General features: G+C 41.6%; 1 protein-coding gene across 5 annotated transcripts in view; it reads left to right on the plus strand.

Moving 5' to 3' along the window:
• The first annotated feature begins 210 nt into the window (after positions 1-210).
• Positions 211-15,688, plus strand: part of PPP4R4 (protein phosphatase 4 regulatory subunit 4) — a 104,153-nt gene continuing 88,675 nt past the window's right edge. For 2 of the 5 annotated variants that reach the window (XM_024982119.2, XM_024982121.2), the window contains exons 1-2: positions 227-554; positions 2,053-2,126. In XM_024982119.2, coding sequence (XP_024837887.1) covers positions 429-554; positions 2,053-2,126 — 200 coding nt within the window. In that variant the 5' untranslated portion in view covers positions 227-428. Of the gene's footprint in view, positions 555-2,052; positions 2,127-15,688 lie in introns of all 5 variants that reach the window. The other 3 variants (XM_024982120.2, XM_024982118.2, XM_024982124.2) reach the window with 3 other exon arrangements.

Raw genomic sequence — 15,688 nt, forward strand, 5'->3', positions numbered from 1 at the left:
GGGGTCTACCGACCCCAAACCGCCTCCACCAGCTGCAGTAGGTAGGAGGCTCTGCGCATGCGCTACTGCTAGGCGCGCACTCTGACGGGGCGGGGCGAAGGGGCGAGGAGGGCGGCGAGGGGAAGCGGCGCGGCAGTTGCGTCCGGCCCGCCGGCAGCGGGCGCCCGGGAGGGGGTGGGGCCGAGGCGGGCACCTACCCCGGCACGGCCCCGCCCCCACAGCACGCCCGCGCGCTTAGCCCCGCCCCCTCGCCTTGGCCGCCCCGCCCCCTCGGCGGCCGCGCTCCTTCTCCCGCCGCCCGCTAGCCTCCAGCCCGGCTCCGGCGGCGGAGAGCGGGAGAAAGTGTTGCTGGTGGGCGGCCGCGGGGCTGTGAGCGTCCGGCATCCCGGGACCGCTCCGGCCCGGGCGGCGAGGGGGCCCGGCGGTCCATGCATCCGCCGTCGCCCGCCGCCGCCGCCGCCGTGATGGATTTCAGTCAGAACAGCCTGTTCGGCTACATGGAGGACCTGCAGGAGCTCACCATCATCGAGAGGCCGGTCCGCCGGAGCCTCAAGGTGCGCCCCGGGGAGGAGGAACTGCCCGTAGGGCGCCCGGCGGCTGGCCCCTGTCCCGACCCCCGCCCGTTCGCTTCACGAGGCGGCCCGGGACCCTCTCAGAGTCCTGCTGCCCGCCCCCGCCCCCCTCAGTCCCCGAGGGCCGTGTTACCCTAACCCGACCCCTCGCGGGCCCCCTTCTTCGACGTGGCTCGGCTTCTCCCAGCCTGGACCCCCAGCCCTGAGGTACGGGCGCCCGGGGCCAGCCCGCGACCCCTCAGACGCTCTGGCTTTTCCAGTTGCCCGTTCCGGCCCGGCCCGCCCCGGGCCCTTTCCCCAACCCGGCCACCTCAGGAACGGCCCGCCGAGCCCCTTGGACTCGGGCCAGCCCGGCGTCCTCTCCCGCGCCGTCCCTCTCTCACGGCCCGGGGCCCCTCCGTTGCGGCCCCCTCCCCCTGGGCCCTGCGGGAGCTGCCCCTCGCAGCCGCAGCCCGCTGCCTCCCGCGTCCTCTCCTTGGGGCTCCCCCTCCCCCCGCTTCGGCTCCCTGGTGCTGCTACCCGGGGTTGTGGACCTAGTCTCAGTCTTCAGTTAACACGGCCCCGACTCTCCCCGCTACCTTTTCCAGAGATACCTCAGATCCCATTCCGTCCCCCCCCCATCCCCGTCCTCATCCGAGCAAGCCCAGGGCCCCCACTTCACCTCCCAACCCACCAACACCCATCTTGGAGTCGTCCTGCTCTCGGTCTTTAAAGCCCTCTCGACCCTTTGTCCCGATCTTGAGTCACCACGTGTCCCTTCCTTCCAGCCCCTCCAAGACTCTTAGCAGGGACCCTGCTCCCCAATCCCCTTAGGAGAGTCAGCCTTCACTAGGCAACCCCCCCCACAACCTGCCACTAGCTCCCCCACCCCGCAGAGTCATCTTGCTTCCCGAGGCTCCAACCCTTACTGCTGCCAAACCTGGTTGACCGACCACCGCCCCCCGCAATTGCTCCTTTAGCTCTTTTCACTCCCACCTGCCGCAATATCTTTGATTTCCTTCCAGCCCCAGAGTTTATTCCCTTCCCTCCCCCAATCCAGATTTCGTCTTTCTCATTCTCCCTCCGCTGGCTGCAGTCTTCATCCCTACCCCCACCCCCGACCCCTTTTAAGCATTTCCTGGGATGGAAATGTTGGCAAAACACTCTTAGATATTAGAGATGAAAACTACGTACATATTTTACATATGCACATACAATTGATTTCAGCAAGGTTCTGAAGCCACAGAGTGTTTCTCAGGCTTCAGTCTAGAAGCTAGAAGAGTAAACAAAAGAAAAAAAAAAGCCCCAGAGCCCCCCAAACTCCACCACCTAAACCCGACCATTAGAGATATCTGATTTGAGGGTGGCAGACCCCTTAATTAGTTTTTGAGGATAATGCTTAATTGCGAAACTTTTTCATTAGTCTGTACTCATATAGGGTCCCTGGAGGCAAGACTTGAGCTGATGTTTGTGTGCATAATTTGTATTTTACACTTGACAGACACCAGAAGAAATAGAAAGATTGACAGTTGATGAAGACCTCAGTGATATTGAAAGGGCTGTTTATCTGCTCAGGTATTTCGTAAAGTCTTTTTGTGATAATTCCTTCTCTTTTCCTGTGGCAGCATCCACAAATGATTTCTGAAATGTCATGTTACTGTTATGTTCAGATTTGCTTAACCACTTGAACAGAGTGCTTTGCATGCACAGCACTTAATTATGTCATAAATTAGATTTAGATGTGGGCCTATGAATTTCAGAACTGAAATCAACTAAGGAACCTAGCTTATAGAATATTGCTTGAAGGAGGAACAGAACAACTCGTGGTTTGAGTTAAATCTTAAAAAAAAAAAAATCTTGCAGCTTTGGTTGTGTTCACATAAGAGCTGGTAAATTTAGATGACAGTTAAGAATATCCAGTGATTAATTTTAAGTTAATTGTAGAGTTTGAACTTTATATGGTATTTACAGAAAAAAAAATCCGCCAATATGGTAGTTCAGTATTTTTCCTCAGGATAACCTGTTTATATTGCTTTTGCTATGTGCGCTTTATAATTTTGCCTAAGAGATTTTAAAATTTGAGTCTACTCTCACTTAAGGTTCATCTCATAAGCTCTACAGAATTGCTTACGCCAAATGGTTATGACAATATTTATAAGATTTCTTTCAGCTATTTAAAAAATTGTGCTGTGGATTTAAGTTTAAAAGCTAATGTGAGCATTTAATGAATATATAAAAATACTTCAGAAATAGAAATTTTCCTAAGGTATTTTGTGTACATTGTTTTAACATTTTTCTTGCACATTTCTTTTTCCCCTTTTGGCAACTTAGTTTTCGCTTTTGTTTTCTGGAATCAGATTTTGAAAACTGGTACTATTGACCTCCTTGGAATATTTGCTATCCTTGTTTCCTTAGCTCAGGTCTGCTTTGCCAGTTTCAGGTGCTGGCAAGTTTCTTGTTCTTTTCTTGTTTTATAGATCATGTTTCTAGTCCCATGGTATTCTTTGAATGTTTTTTTTTTTTTTCCCCCTTTAAAAAAAAAAGCAACCCTCTCCTTGACTTCCATTTTCTTATTCTGACATCTTGGCTTCTGTTCTTATTTAAGTCAGAATTTTAGCATGCTTATAATTTAGACCATTCTCTTCAATAATTCTGTTACTTTAAAATGTTACCGGATCTTAGGCTTTGTGTCGATGTTGTTTCCGTTCCTCTTTTGGTGATTTATAGTAGCCTGCTCTCATCATTTCTATTTATTTTATTATTTAAAAACATTTTTGTATTGGAGTATGCTGCTGCTGCTTTTGCTTCAGTCGTGTCCAACTCTTTGCGACCCTGTAGCCCGCCAGGCTCCTCTGTCTGATTCTCTGATTCTTCACCCCAGAATACTATGCCGTGCCCTCCTCCAGAGGATCTTCCTGACCCAGGGATCAAACCAACATCTGCATTGGCAGGCAGGTTCTTTACCACTAGCGCCACCTGGGAAGCCACTTATTGGAGTGTAGTTGATTTACAGTGTTGCATTAGTTTCTGGTGTTATCTACCTATTTATTGCAAAATAAAATGATTTTATTTATGTATGAATTAGCAGTATGTGTTTTTGATGTTTCATAGAGTCATTGATAATTGTATAATATTTGAAGTACTTTATTCCTTAATGATGAACATATCCAATATTGTGAACAGAAGTTGTAAGCATCTGCCTTTTCCCACAATTCTCTTGTTTGGAGTAGGCAGACAACTGGTGAAAATTGGGTAAGCTTCTTTTAGCATACAGCAGTTGATGATGTGAAGTCACTGCCTACTTACTCCTACTGAATCCTCTCCAGATAAACGCTGGCTTACAATTAGGAAATAGAGAGTCCTGCTCTACTTACTTGCGACAGCGGATACCTCATTCTAGGTATCTGTGACAAGGCTTCTTTTTGAGGGTAGCTTATTTTCTGTTTTGCTTTTATTGTTAGCGAACCAGGTCGTCTAAATTGTCAGTGGTTCTCGGACACAGGACGTGAGTTTCACCCAATTCTAGAACTTACAAAGCCCTTACCGAGACAGATGGGGCCTCTCCTTCTTAGGCAAGAGAGTTTGGAAAGAAATCTGATACCTCCTTTAGTTTCTTGTGGCTCATCTACCTTGAAGGAGGTTTGCAAGGTGACTCCAAAGGCAAACACTAGTTTGGTTGTGCATGGGTCCTCCAGCCAAGTTCTTTTTTTGTATTCCTGCCATCTCACCCCCTCCTAGGGGAAAGTGGGGTTTCACCTTTAGGACAGCTTCTGAAGAGAGAACACGAGGCCTGCCTGAAAGGTTCTTTCTTCCCTGGGATTCAGGGGAAGGGTGTGGGATTGTCTTATGGACGTGTTCCAAACTTTGCCTCTGTTAAAGCTGTTAAAGCCTCTTGTCTCACGTATTGAGCCTTCTATTTTAAATGTAATGTATTCCTTTTTTTCCTATTTGTATTTCCCAATGCTATAAAATCTAATACTGAGTTCTTTTTTTTCCTATGATTTTCAGGTTTATTTTTGAGTACATTACCTTTTCCTCTGTTTTAGATATTCTCTACCCAGAATTTTCCTCCTTGCTTTTGAATGTCAGATTTGTTTTTTTAGTTGTCTTATTTTTGTATATTACATCTATTTTGGAGATTATGCTACCTTAGAATTCAGATTCAAATGTGTAAATATCAGTAGGAAATGCTTTATATTAGTGGGGGTTCTGATAGCATTTAAACTGAATGTAGTGTCTAAAAAGGCATTATATTGGACTACTGTCCAATGAAAACCAGATTACACTGTTCATTATCTTACCCTAAAATATGACAGATCAATTATTAATGTTGTTTTCATAATTAAGTTTAGAACATTACACTATTTGAAGATTTGACACAGATGATTTTGTGGTTTTGCATAAATGGGATGCTGCTGTACCCGTCTGTGGCGTTTAGCTGTGAAGCAAAACAGCTTTCCTAATAGTCACAGCTTGTGGCTTAGTCAAAATCATATCACAACATCTTCTAGTTCTCTCCCTTTGTGAGTTTGGCATATGTTTTAGAAGTGTACTTAAAGCAGGTGGATGAATTTGTTAGAGAAGGGTCCTAAGTTTGTATACTCTGTTTTCATTAGGTAAACCTTTACTCACATATCTAATTTCCTGCCAGATAAATTTCAGATCCTTAATTTGGCATAAGTGACTCCATCTTAGCTGTGCAATGAGATGTCCCATTAGGGCTTCAGCTTTTCTTTCTAAAAGCTTGATTGAGATGTAGTTCATATGCCATTTTTAGTTGAATGGTTTTGTGTTTTCACACAGTTGTGGGTTCTTTACCACAATTTTAGAACATTTTCATCATATGCAAGATAAACCCTCTACCTATTAACAGTCACTTCCCTGTTGTGTTGGTACTTTTGCCCGGTCTTCCCAGCCTTTGGGAACTAGAAGTCTACTTTCTCTATGGATTTGTCTTTTCTGGGCATTTTATGTAAATGAAATTATACAGTATGTGGCCTTTTCTGACTTTCTTCCCAAGGTTTTTCCTTGTTGTAGCGTGTGTCAGTGCTTTTTTTCTTTTTATTGCTGGGCAGTATTCCACCATAGGGGTACATCACGTTTTGTTTGTTCATTCATCAGTTGATGGACACGTGAGTTGTTTCCACTCAGTCTTTCCTTCTTGAAGCAGTCCTGTTGCTCTTTTCACTGTTACTCAGATACATCACGTTCATCCTTCACTGCTCTTCCCCTTCCCTGGAATACCTTTCATTTTATTGACACCTCTCCAGCATCTTCCATTGCCAGGATCCAGCTGTAGTCTTGAATCTTCCATAAGACCTTTCCTGTCTGCTGAAACCACATGGATCTCAGGCTTCTCTGAGCTCCCGTATCAGTTAGTGGCTGCATATCTTGGTATTCCTTAACGTAAAAGTGTGCATACATATTCTTCAATAGACTAAGCTCTTGGAGGGCAAGCTGTGTTTTATTGTTGTTGCTGTTTTGGTTCTTTCTTATTCTTTGCTGTGATATAAATATATACCTCTTAATGGAATAAGGTGTATTTATTTACTTATGCATCCGGGCCCATCACTTCATAGGAAATACATGGGGAAACAGTGGAAATAGTGTCAGACTTTATTTTTCTGGGCTCCAAAATCACTACAGATGGTGACTGCAGCCATGAAATTAAAAGATGCTTACTCCTTGGAAGAAAAGTTATGACCAACCTAGATAGCATATTCAAAAGCAGAGACATTACTTTGCCAACAAAGTTTCATCTAGTCAAGACTATGGTTTTTCCTGTGGTCATGTATGGATGTGAGAGTTGGACTGTGAAGAAGGCTGAGCGCTGAAGAAATGATGCTTTTGAACTGTAGTGTTGCAGAAGACTCTTGAGAGTCCCTTGGACTGCAAGGAGATCCAACCAGTCCATTCTGAAGGAGATCAGCCCTGGGATTTCTTTGGAAGGAATGATGCTAAAGCTGAAACTCCAGTACTTTGGCCACCTCATGCGAAGAGTTGACTCATTGGAAGAGACTCTGATGCTGGGAGGGATTGGGGGCAAGAGGAGAAGGGGACGACAGAGGATGAGATGGCTGGATGGCATCACTGACTCGATGGACGTGAGTCTGGGTGAACTCTGGGAGTTGGTGATGGACAGGGAGGCCTGGCGTGCTGCGATTCATGGGGTTGCAAAGAGTTGGACACGACTGAGTGACTATCTGATCTGATCTGATTTACTTATGTTAAGATGACCAAAAAATGCCTGGTGAATTCAGCAACTTTTGATTTTTTTGTTTTGTGGGCCATAGATTCAGATTTAGGGTGTATACTATTCTACCATTTACTGCCCGTGTGACCATGGGCAAGTGATTTATGGTTGTTAAGTCCTAGTTTTTTTCATCTGTTAAGTGGAAAATGGTAATTGGAGCCCCAGACACCAAATGGGAACCCAGTTAATATGAGTTTCCTTCTGTTTCCTGTGCCATGTTCCTAATTCCTTACTACTTACCTGCTCAAGGTACATTTCAGATTTTTAAAAGAGGATAGCAGTATTAATTTTACTTTCTAATAATCAGATAAAGTAACAGGCAAGTAAAGTATATCAACAGGTCTGTGATAGATAATCTATTAGCTTCCTTTGCTAATAATATTTTAGATACATGGTATTTTTAATAATTAATTATTTAGTTTTGGTTGCATTGGGTCTTTGTTGCTGCTCATGGGCTGTCTCTAGTTGATGGGACCCACTGTTTGTTGTGGTGCAGGGGCTTCTCACTGCAGTGGCTCCTCTTGTTGCAGAGCACGGGCTCTAGGCTCACAGGCTTCGGTAGTTACAGCATGCAGGCTCAGTGGCTCTGGCTTACAGGCTCTAGAGTGTGGGCTCAGTAGTGGCACACAGGCTTAGTTGCTCCACAGCATGTGGGATCTTCTTGGACCAGGGATCGAACCCGTGTCCTCTGCATTGGCGGGTTTGCCTCTTTACCACTGAGCCACCAAGGAAGTCCCCTTTGCTAATAGTATTTACTAGAATCTTTACATATTATAATTGTTTTAAACTGATGACAAGATCAGCCTGTTTAAGCAATATTTGCTATTTGTATTATGCATTAAATGTGCTTTGTTAATGTATCTAAACTAACTTTTATGTTGCTTTCTTTTACAGTCACTTTAAAACCATCTGTCACTTTGCACTGTGAATTTTAAAAAATTTTGCACTTTGCCTTTTAGGGATAGTCAAATAAAGTACATCTTTAATTAGGAGCTTTTTCCCTTCTGCGCTCCCCCCTTTTCCCCCCACTGCCCGCCTTTTAATTAAGAAAATAGTAAGTTCTCCCCCTAGTGAAAGCACAGACTGAGAATTCTGCCAAATCTGAAAATAAAATCCTGTAAACTGTGGCTGTTGCTAATCACATCCTGGGAACTCTTGCACTCAAGACTAGCACAAGGCAGCAATGAGACCATGAGGAAGAAAGAACTCCAGTAATTAGCTTTGCTACTGGCTTGCTTTTTGTTGTTTTATCTTTAAAAAGTACTTATCCCGTTTGCTAGGCAAATGGGAAATGTGTGAAAACTGCCTTTGTATGCTCGTATTTCCAAGAGCTTCTATACCATCACACTTCTTTTGCCTTTACTATTGTCTTGATTTCTTTTCATTTTTGATGCCTTTTGCCATTTAGTACTGTTTTGGTGAGGTGGGGTGCTTATGGGGTGTGTGAGAGAGACAGAGAGAAAGTGTGTGTGTGTGTGTGTGTGTGTGTGTGATGAGGGTGGAGGAGGTGGGTCTTGAGTAGCCAGGATTGCTTACCCAGTTTTCTCCACTGTTGTACATAAGAGACACATCACAACTTTTAATACCTCACAATTGAGATGAATAGTTGGTAATTCCTGGAGTTGGTTAATGTGGGGAATCATAAAATTGATACATACTTTCAGTATTTCATTTTAGTGTAAAAAATACATTTGTTTGCCAGAGTTTTGTTGTAGATCCATTGCCTTTTGAGTCAGGGTGTGCTTAACACAGTTCATAATCCTTTTTCTTGCATAAATACTTCCATAATACATTTACAGTGTCAAGGTCAGGTCTCTTTAAAGTTGAGAATTTAAAGATGCTTTTGAAGCAGTCTGAAAGCCTGTTTTAGATTTTTATGATCTTTTTTGCTCATCTTTTGCAAGTTGTCTTGTTCTTCCTAATTCAATAACAGTTTTCTTTGGCAACTTATCTTTGAGTTTTTCTAAAACTTTCAATTTAGTTGTCATAGAAACGACTCTTTGCATTCATATGTTTATGTAATATTTAATTAAATTATGTAATTTCAGTATCAAATAAATTGGGATAAACTGGTCTGAGAACAAACACAGCTGACTCTTGGTTACAGCTCACCTGGCTAGAACAGAAGCGTGTGGGTATTTCACAGAGCTGTCTATTAGCTCTAAGCTCTCAGCTTGCCTTTGCCAGGGAAGTGGAGAGTGTTGCTTAGCTGAGAGTCTTCTAACACCTTGTTGAGAGATATACGATCCCTTTTCAGAGCATGCGCTGTGATGGCCTTGCTTTATCCTTGGATACTCATAATATTCCTCTCTTGTCTCTGTATTGAGTTTGGTCTATGGTCTGGTCTATTCTTCTTTAACCAAAAAACAGAAAATAATGGATTAAGAATCTCAGTTAAAGAAGTACTGTCATAAACATATAGTTTGTTTTTTAAAACAAACTTTTGGAGGATATGCAGAAATGAGCTCACATCATAAAATACACAGCTTGTTATGCTTTCACAAGTTAAAAAACACCCCTATAGCCGGCATCCAGATTAAGAAACAGGATGTAACCTGTTGTCTCGTTGTGTTAGCCTGGCAGCCTGTCTTGTACCCTTCCCAGTTTCCCCCATTCCCTGCAAAGGGTGTCGACTATCCTAACATCTAACAGCATAGATTAGTTTGCCTGAGTTTGGGCTCAATATAGTAAGAACCATGGAATATACAGTTTTTTGTTTAGCTACTCTTACTCAACCTTTTAGAAAAGAGATTTGTTCATACTGTTGCATGGAGGAATAGATTGTTCATCCTCATGGCTGTGTGATATTCTATTATATGAACATACCATATATACTCTTGGTGGAAATTTGTTTTCAGATTTTGGCTGTTATGAATAATGCTGCTACAGACATTCTTGTACAAGTCTTTTGGTGAATATACACATGCATTTCTTTCTTTTTTTTTTATTTTATTTTATTTTTTTTACACATGCATTTCTTTTAGTTATGTTCACAGACGTAGAACTCCTGGTCACAGCATATGCATATGTCCTGCTTAGAAGATACTGCTAAACCATCTTCCCAAGTGCTTGCACAGTTTATACTGCTTCCAGCAGTGCATGAGTGGTCTCACCCTATGTTTTTTAGGAAACAAAAGTGACAAACTTTGTAGTACAGAAATTTCTAGTATATCAATAATGAACTACCTATGTAATAGCCCATATAATTATCTGTTATTCTGTATCTGATTTACTTATGTCATACAACTTTTTCTTTCCATGTAAGAGAGTTTCCATGAATTTTTACACTTAGTTTTTAATTGTGCTAGATGGCTTGGCTAGGAGACTCTTGGTTATTAGAAGGTCTTCTTTCAAGGGTGCCACCTCTCGTCGCTGTGCTTTTTAATGATTCCAAGGGTCCTATTTTTAAAAAATCATCCAAGTTATCCAGTGTGAAAGTGATGCACAGATTTCTTGCCTTTGTGCATGGAAATTGGAGGCATCTTCATTTTCGCATCCTAGGATAAGCAGGATTACTGTTTCACATATTCAGAGGCGTACATAATGGATTCCAGCTGTATGTCTCGCATCATCGCTGAGGCCTCATTACTTAAGTGCTTGGCAAACCCTGAACTCCCTGTTTTGGAAAAGTACTAGGTCTCTGAATCTAAGGGGTTTGGAGATTATTTCCCATCTCCTTTTGCTTATCTTTTGCTATGAGAACAACGATGGGAGGCATCTGTTTCTTTTTTTCCTATTTACTGGAGCTTCTGAAGGCTGTCTGTGACATCAGTGGAAAGCAGAATGCTTTCATGGGATCTGCAAGAAAAGCTTAAAAATAAAGAGTAAACTATTTTCATCAATGTAAAGGTGACCCGTATAATGTCATTGGGAAGACCTAGAGCTTAATAACAGGATGCAATTGTGAGAGATTTGAGCAGTTTTCATCTTGTTAACATAGCTGTTTTTGATCCCTTATTTAAATACCTACATGTGGGACTTCCCTGGTGGCCCAGTAGCTGAGCCTCTGTGCTCCCAATGCAGGGGGCCTGGGTTCAATCCCTGGTCAGGGAGCTAAATCCCACATGCCTCAACTAAAGAGTTCAGATGCCACAATGAAGACCAAAGATCCCACGTGCTGTAAGACCCATCACAGCCATATAAATAAATATGAAAAAATAAATATAAATAAATAAAATACCTATAGGTTTCTATGAGAAAATATACTATAAAGTAATGCTAAAACAAATGCTTGTATGAAGATTCAAATAAAATGCAGGTTAAGTTCTGTAACTGCAATGTACCTATATTATGGCATATAGATGTGTGGATGTTATAAATGTATATATATGTTTGTGTGTGTATATATTTATTTTCATGAACAATTAGTTCATACTGACACTTGAGACGTAGCTAAGTGAGGCACAAGGAGACTGAATTTTGTCCCCAAACTTATCTAATTAGTTCCCAGTAAAAATTTGGGGTTTTATTGCTTTACTCCCAATCTTGTTGTATAGTGGTTTCTTAGTAGTTACATTATTATTTAAAGTATTGACTCAACTAAGTGGTAAAAATCATAACTCTTAGAATTAGGGTCACATGAAGGGAATTAAGGGCTTCCCCAGTGGCTCAATGGTAATGAGGAGTGCAATGCAGGAGGCCCAGGTTCGATCCCTGGGTCGTAAGATCCCCTGGGGGAGGGCATGGCAACCCACTCCAGTATTCTTGCCTGGAGAATCCCGTGGATGGAGAAGCCTGGCGGGCTACAGTCCACAGGATCACAAAGAGTCGGACACGACTGAAGCAGCTGAGCATGCACGCGTGAGTGTTTCAGTGATCTTTAAATTTATACCTCTTTCAACATAGATATTTTGCTTTTTGCAATATCTTTTGCTGGCCATTGTTGGCCACCAGGTGTGAGAGGCAGGGAGAAAGTGTTCATTCTTAGTTCTTCACAGTCACCACCTTTTTGACTTTATAATATTGGTATGTAGTAATGATGTCAGAAATAATAGCAAAATCTATTATATTCTTGTATGCAGATGTGTCTTACAGTGTAATTTCCCCTCCAAATCAGAGATACTAATAATGGAGAAGATTTAAAATGCAACTAGCAATTACTTTAGAATAAATTTTATGAATTTAGGTTGTTGTTGTTGTTCAGTTCTAAGTTGTTTCCAACTCTTTGTGACCCCATGGACAACTGCAGCACGCCAAGCTCCCCTGTCTACCACCATCTCCCTGAGTTTACTCAAATTCATGTCCGTTGAGTTGATGATCCTTTCTAGCCATCTCATCCTCTGCCTCTCCTTTTCCTTTTGCCTTCAGTCTTTCCCAGTATCAAGGTCTTTTCCAATGAGTTGGCTTTTCGCATCAGTTGGCCAAATTATTGGTTTCAGCTTCAACATCAGTCCTTCCAATGATATTCAGGGTTGATTTCTTTTAGGACTGACTGGTTTGATCTCCTGGCTATCCTAGGGACTCTAAAGAATGTTCTTTGGCACCACAGTTTGACAGCATCAATTCTTCAATGCTCAGCCTTCTTTATGGTCCACGTCTCACATCTGTACATGACTTTGGAAAAACCGTAGCTTTGACCATATGAAACTTTGTCGGCAAAGTGATGTCTCTGCTTTTTAATGTGCTGTTTAGGTTTGTCATAGCTTTTCTTCCAGGGAACAAGTGTCTTTTTTTTCCCCATGACACTCTCAAAAGATTTGTATTTCATTCAAATAGACAGCACAACAGCAAACTGGGAATTCAAATTAAAATACAAGATATATCATCAGAGTATGGATAGAAATTTTAATTTCATGGCTGCCCTCACCATCTGCAGTGATTTTTGGAGCCTAAGAAAATAAAATCTCTCACTGCTTCCAGTTTTCCCCTGTTTGCCATGAAGTGATAGGACCAGATGCCCTAATCTTAGCTTTTTTTTTTTTTAAATTAATTTAGCTTAAGACACACAAAATATTTATTGAGTACTTGCTTTGTATTAGGCATCTCCTGGGGGATGAGTGGCATTGTACCAGCAAATACTTGTGTTCAAGGAAGTATTGATACTTGTATAAGGAAGCAAACACACTTTTCTTAAATTTTAGTAGAATAGAAGTCATCTCTAGTTAATAAGTATGTTGGGCATTGAGAAGGCAGTATGTAGTGTCAGAAATACTTTATATTAAGACATACCAGATTTATTCTCCGAGGCCGAGACTTGTTCATTTATCTATTGAGAAACCTAGGCTAAGTTTCTTATTTGGGCTCAAGCCTCCTAATCTAAACTGGGAATAATAAAACCTACATTGTAGGATTGTTAAGAAGATTTGGTAATGTATGTGGAGGGCAGAATGCTTGGTGTAGAGTCTTGTTCAGTAAAGAATAATTGTTCTTGGTCTTTTAAATAAACTGCTGGCAGTTCAGAACATCCTTTACTTTGGATGTATAGGAAAATTCCTATCCAGAGAATTCATGTAGTTATAAAATCTTGTCTCCCAGATGGTGCCCCTTTGCAGTTAATCCTCCACCCTGAGCCTGGGCAACAGATGATCTGCTTTTTGTCAGTATACTTCAGTGGCAAATTCTCCTGTTCTAGAACATAGGCATATGTTTTCCTATCTCTTGGCTAATGCTTGAGAATGGAATGCTGGTTATTGGATGAGTATATATTTTTTCATTCAGTTCTTTTGAGGTATAATTGATGTCAAATAACTGGCACATACTTCAGCCATACAGTTTGATGCATTTATATACACACACATGTGTGTGTATATATATATATATATATATATATATATATATATATGGGCTTCCCTTGTGGCTCAGCTGGTAAAGAATCTGCCTGCAATGAGGGAGACCTGGGTTCAGTCCCTGGGTTGGGAAGATCCTCTGAAGAAAAGGCTACCCACTGCAGTATTCTGGCCTGGAGAATTCTATGGACTGTATAGTCCATGGAGTCGCAAAGAGTTGAACATGACTGAGTGACTTTCACTTCATATATATCTACCCCCATAAAAGCATCATCACCATTAAGATAATGAACACAGCCGTCACTCCTCTGTGTAGTTTTGTGTTCCTTTGTAATGTTCTTTCCCTTCCTTCTCATTCTTTCCCCCGCTCCAGGCAACCACTGATCTGCCTTCTGACACTACAGATATGTTTTCAATTTATAGAATTTTATAGAAATCAATCATATAGTAGCTACTTTTTCATCTGGCTTCTTTTTACTCAACATAATTTTCAAGTTCATTCATGATGTTGCATGTATCAATGGTTCATTCCTTTTTATTATTGATAATTCCATTTTAAAGATATAGTCCATTTTGTTTATGCATTCACCAGTCGATGGAGATTTGGATCATTTCTAGTTTGGGGGTATTACAGACTAAGTGGCTGTAAACATTCATTTACGGATCTTTGGGTGGCCATGTGCTTTCTTTCCTCTGGTGAACAGCTGGAGAGTGGAATGGCTGGGTATATAGTAGGTACAGTGTATTCTTAAACTGCTGAACTGTTTCCAAGTGATTGTACACTTTTACATTTCCACCAGCATTGTATGAGAGTTTGGACTGCTCAATATGTATACTTACTGATACTTGGTATGAGCAGTCTCTTTTTGGTTTTAGGCATTCTGGTGGTATTACCAGTGCTCTAGAGTAGTGGTAGTCATTGTATTTATAATTTGGATTTCCCAAATGATCAGTGGACATTGAGCATCTTTACATGTATTTGTGAGTCAGACACATATATCTTGTTTGGTAAAGGTATATTTAAATCTTTTGCCTATTTGTTGGATATGAGTGCATGCCAATTTGCTTCAGTCATGTCCAAATCTTTGCGACCCTGTGGACCATAGCCCACCAGGCTCCTCTGTTCATGAGAGTCTCCAGGCCAGAACACTGGAGTGGGTTGTCATGCCCTTCTCCAGGGGATCTTCCCGACCCAGGGATCGAACTTGTGTATCTTAGTTTCCTGCATTGGTAGGTGGATTCTTTACCACCAGTGCCACTTGGGAACTCCCTTTAGTTGGGTATGTGCTTTGCAAATATTTTCTGCCAGTCTGTGGCTTCCTTTTTAATTTTTCTAAGTGTACCTATCTTTTAGAGAGCAAAGTTTCTTTGCTTTGCTATGGTCTAATTTTGTTGAGGTCTAATTTAGTGATTTTTTTCATTATAGTTAGTGTTTTTTGTGTTATATTTAGGAAATCTTTGCCAAATCTGGGTCATTAAATTTTTTCCTATGCTTTCTTTCAGAAATTTTGTGGTTTTAGCTCTTGATTTTAGATTTATGATTCATTTCCACTTCAATTTTGTTTGTGGTATAAGGTAAGTGTTGCGGTTAATATTTTTCCTCCCACGTAGCTATAGCATGTAGTAGAAAAAGGGCCAGAATCAGGGGACCTGGTGTCTCTGCAGTCACATTCAAGTCACTTAAGTTCTTTAAGCACTGTTTCCTGTTTACTCCAGGTGATATGATGAGTTGTTGTTGTTCAATTGCTAGGTCGTGTCCAGCTCTTTGCCACCCCATGAACTGCATCATGCTAGGCTTCCCTGTCCTTCACTGTCTCTCTGAGTTTCCGCAAAAGGGTCCATCTTGCTTTAGCAGGTGTCTTCAGTTCTAAGAAGATAAAGAAAAGATGTTGAACCTCGGTTATTTGCTCCACTAGGCGGTGCTAATGGACATCTATCTAAGGGATCTTCACCTTAGGTGAAGGTGGATAGGTGAACAGTTTCAGAGCTCTTTTTAAAAGGTCATTTTTGAAGAAGATATTCATAATTCAGGAAAGTGCCTATGTTTCGTTAAGGAGTAGATGTAGTAGTATTATAATGAATCTGAAAATACTGTTTTGTTTTTATTTTTATTTTTTTACCAAAAGCTGTCGGAGTACAACAATATTTTCTTTAAAGAG

The sequence above is a fragment of the Bos taurus genome, chromosome 21, assembly GCF_002263795.3.
Source record: "Bos taurus isolate L1 Dominette 01449 registration number 42190680 breed Hereford chromosome 21, ARS-UCD2.0, whole genome shotgun sequence".
Taxonomy (NCBI): Eukaryota; Metazoa; Chordata; class Mammalia; order Artiodactyla; family Bovidae; genus Bos; species Bos taurus.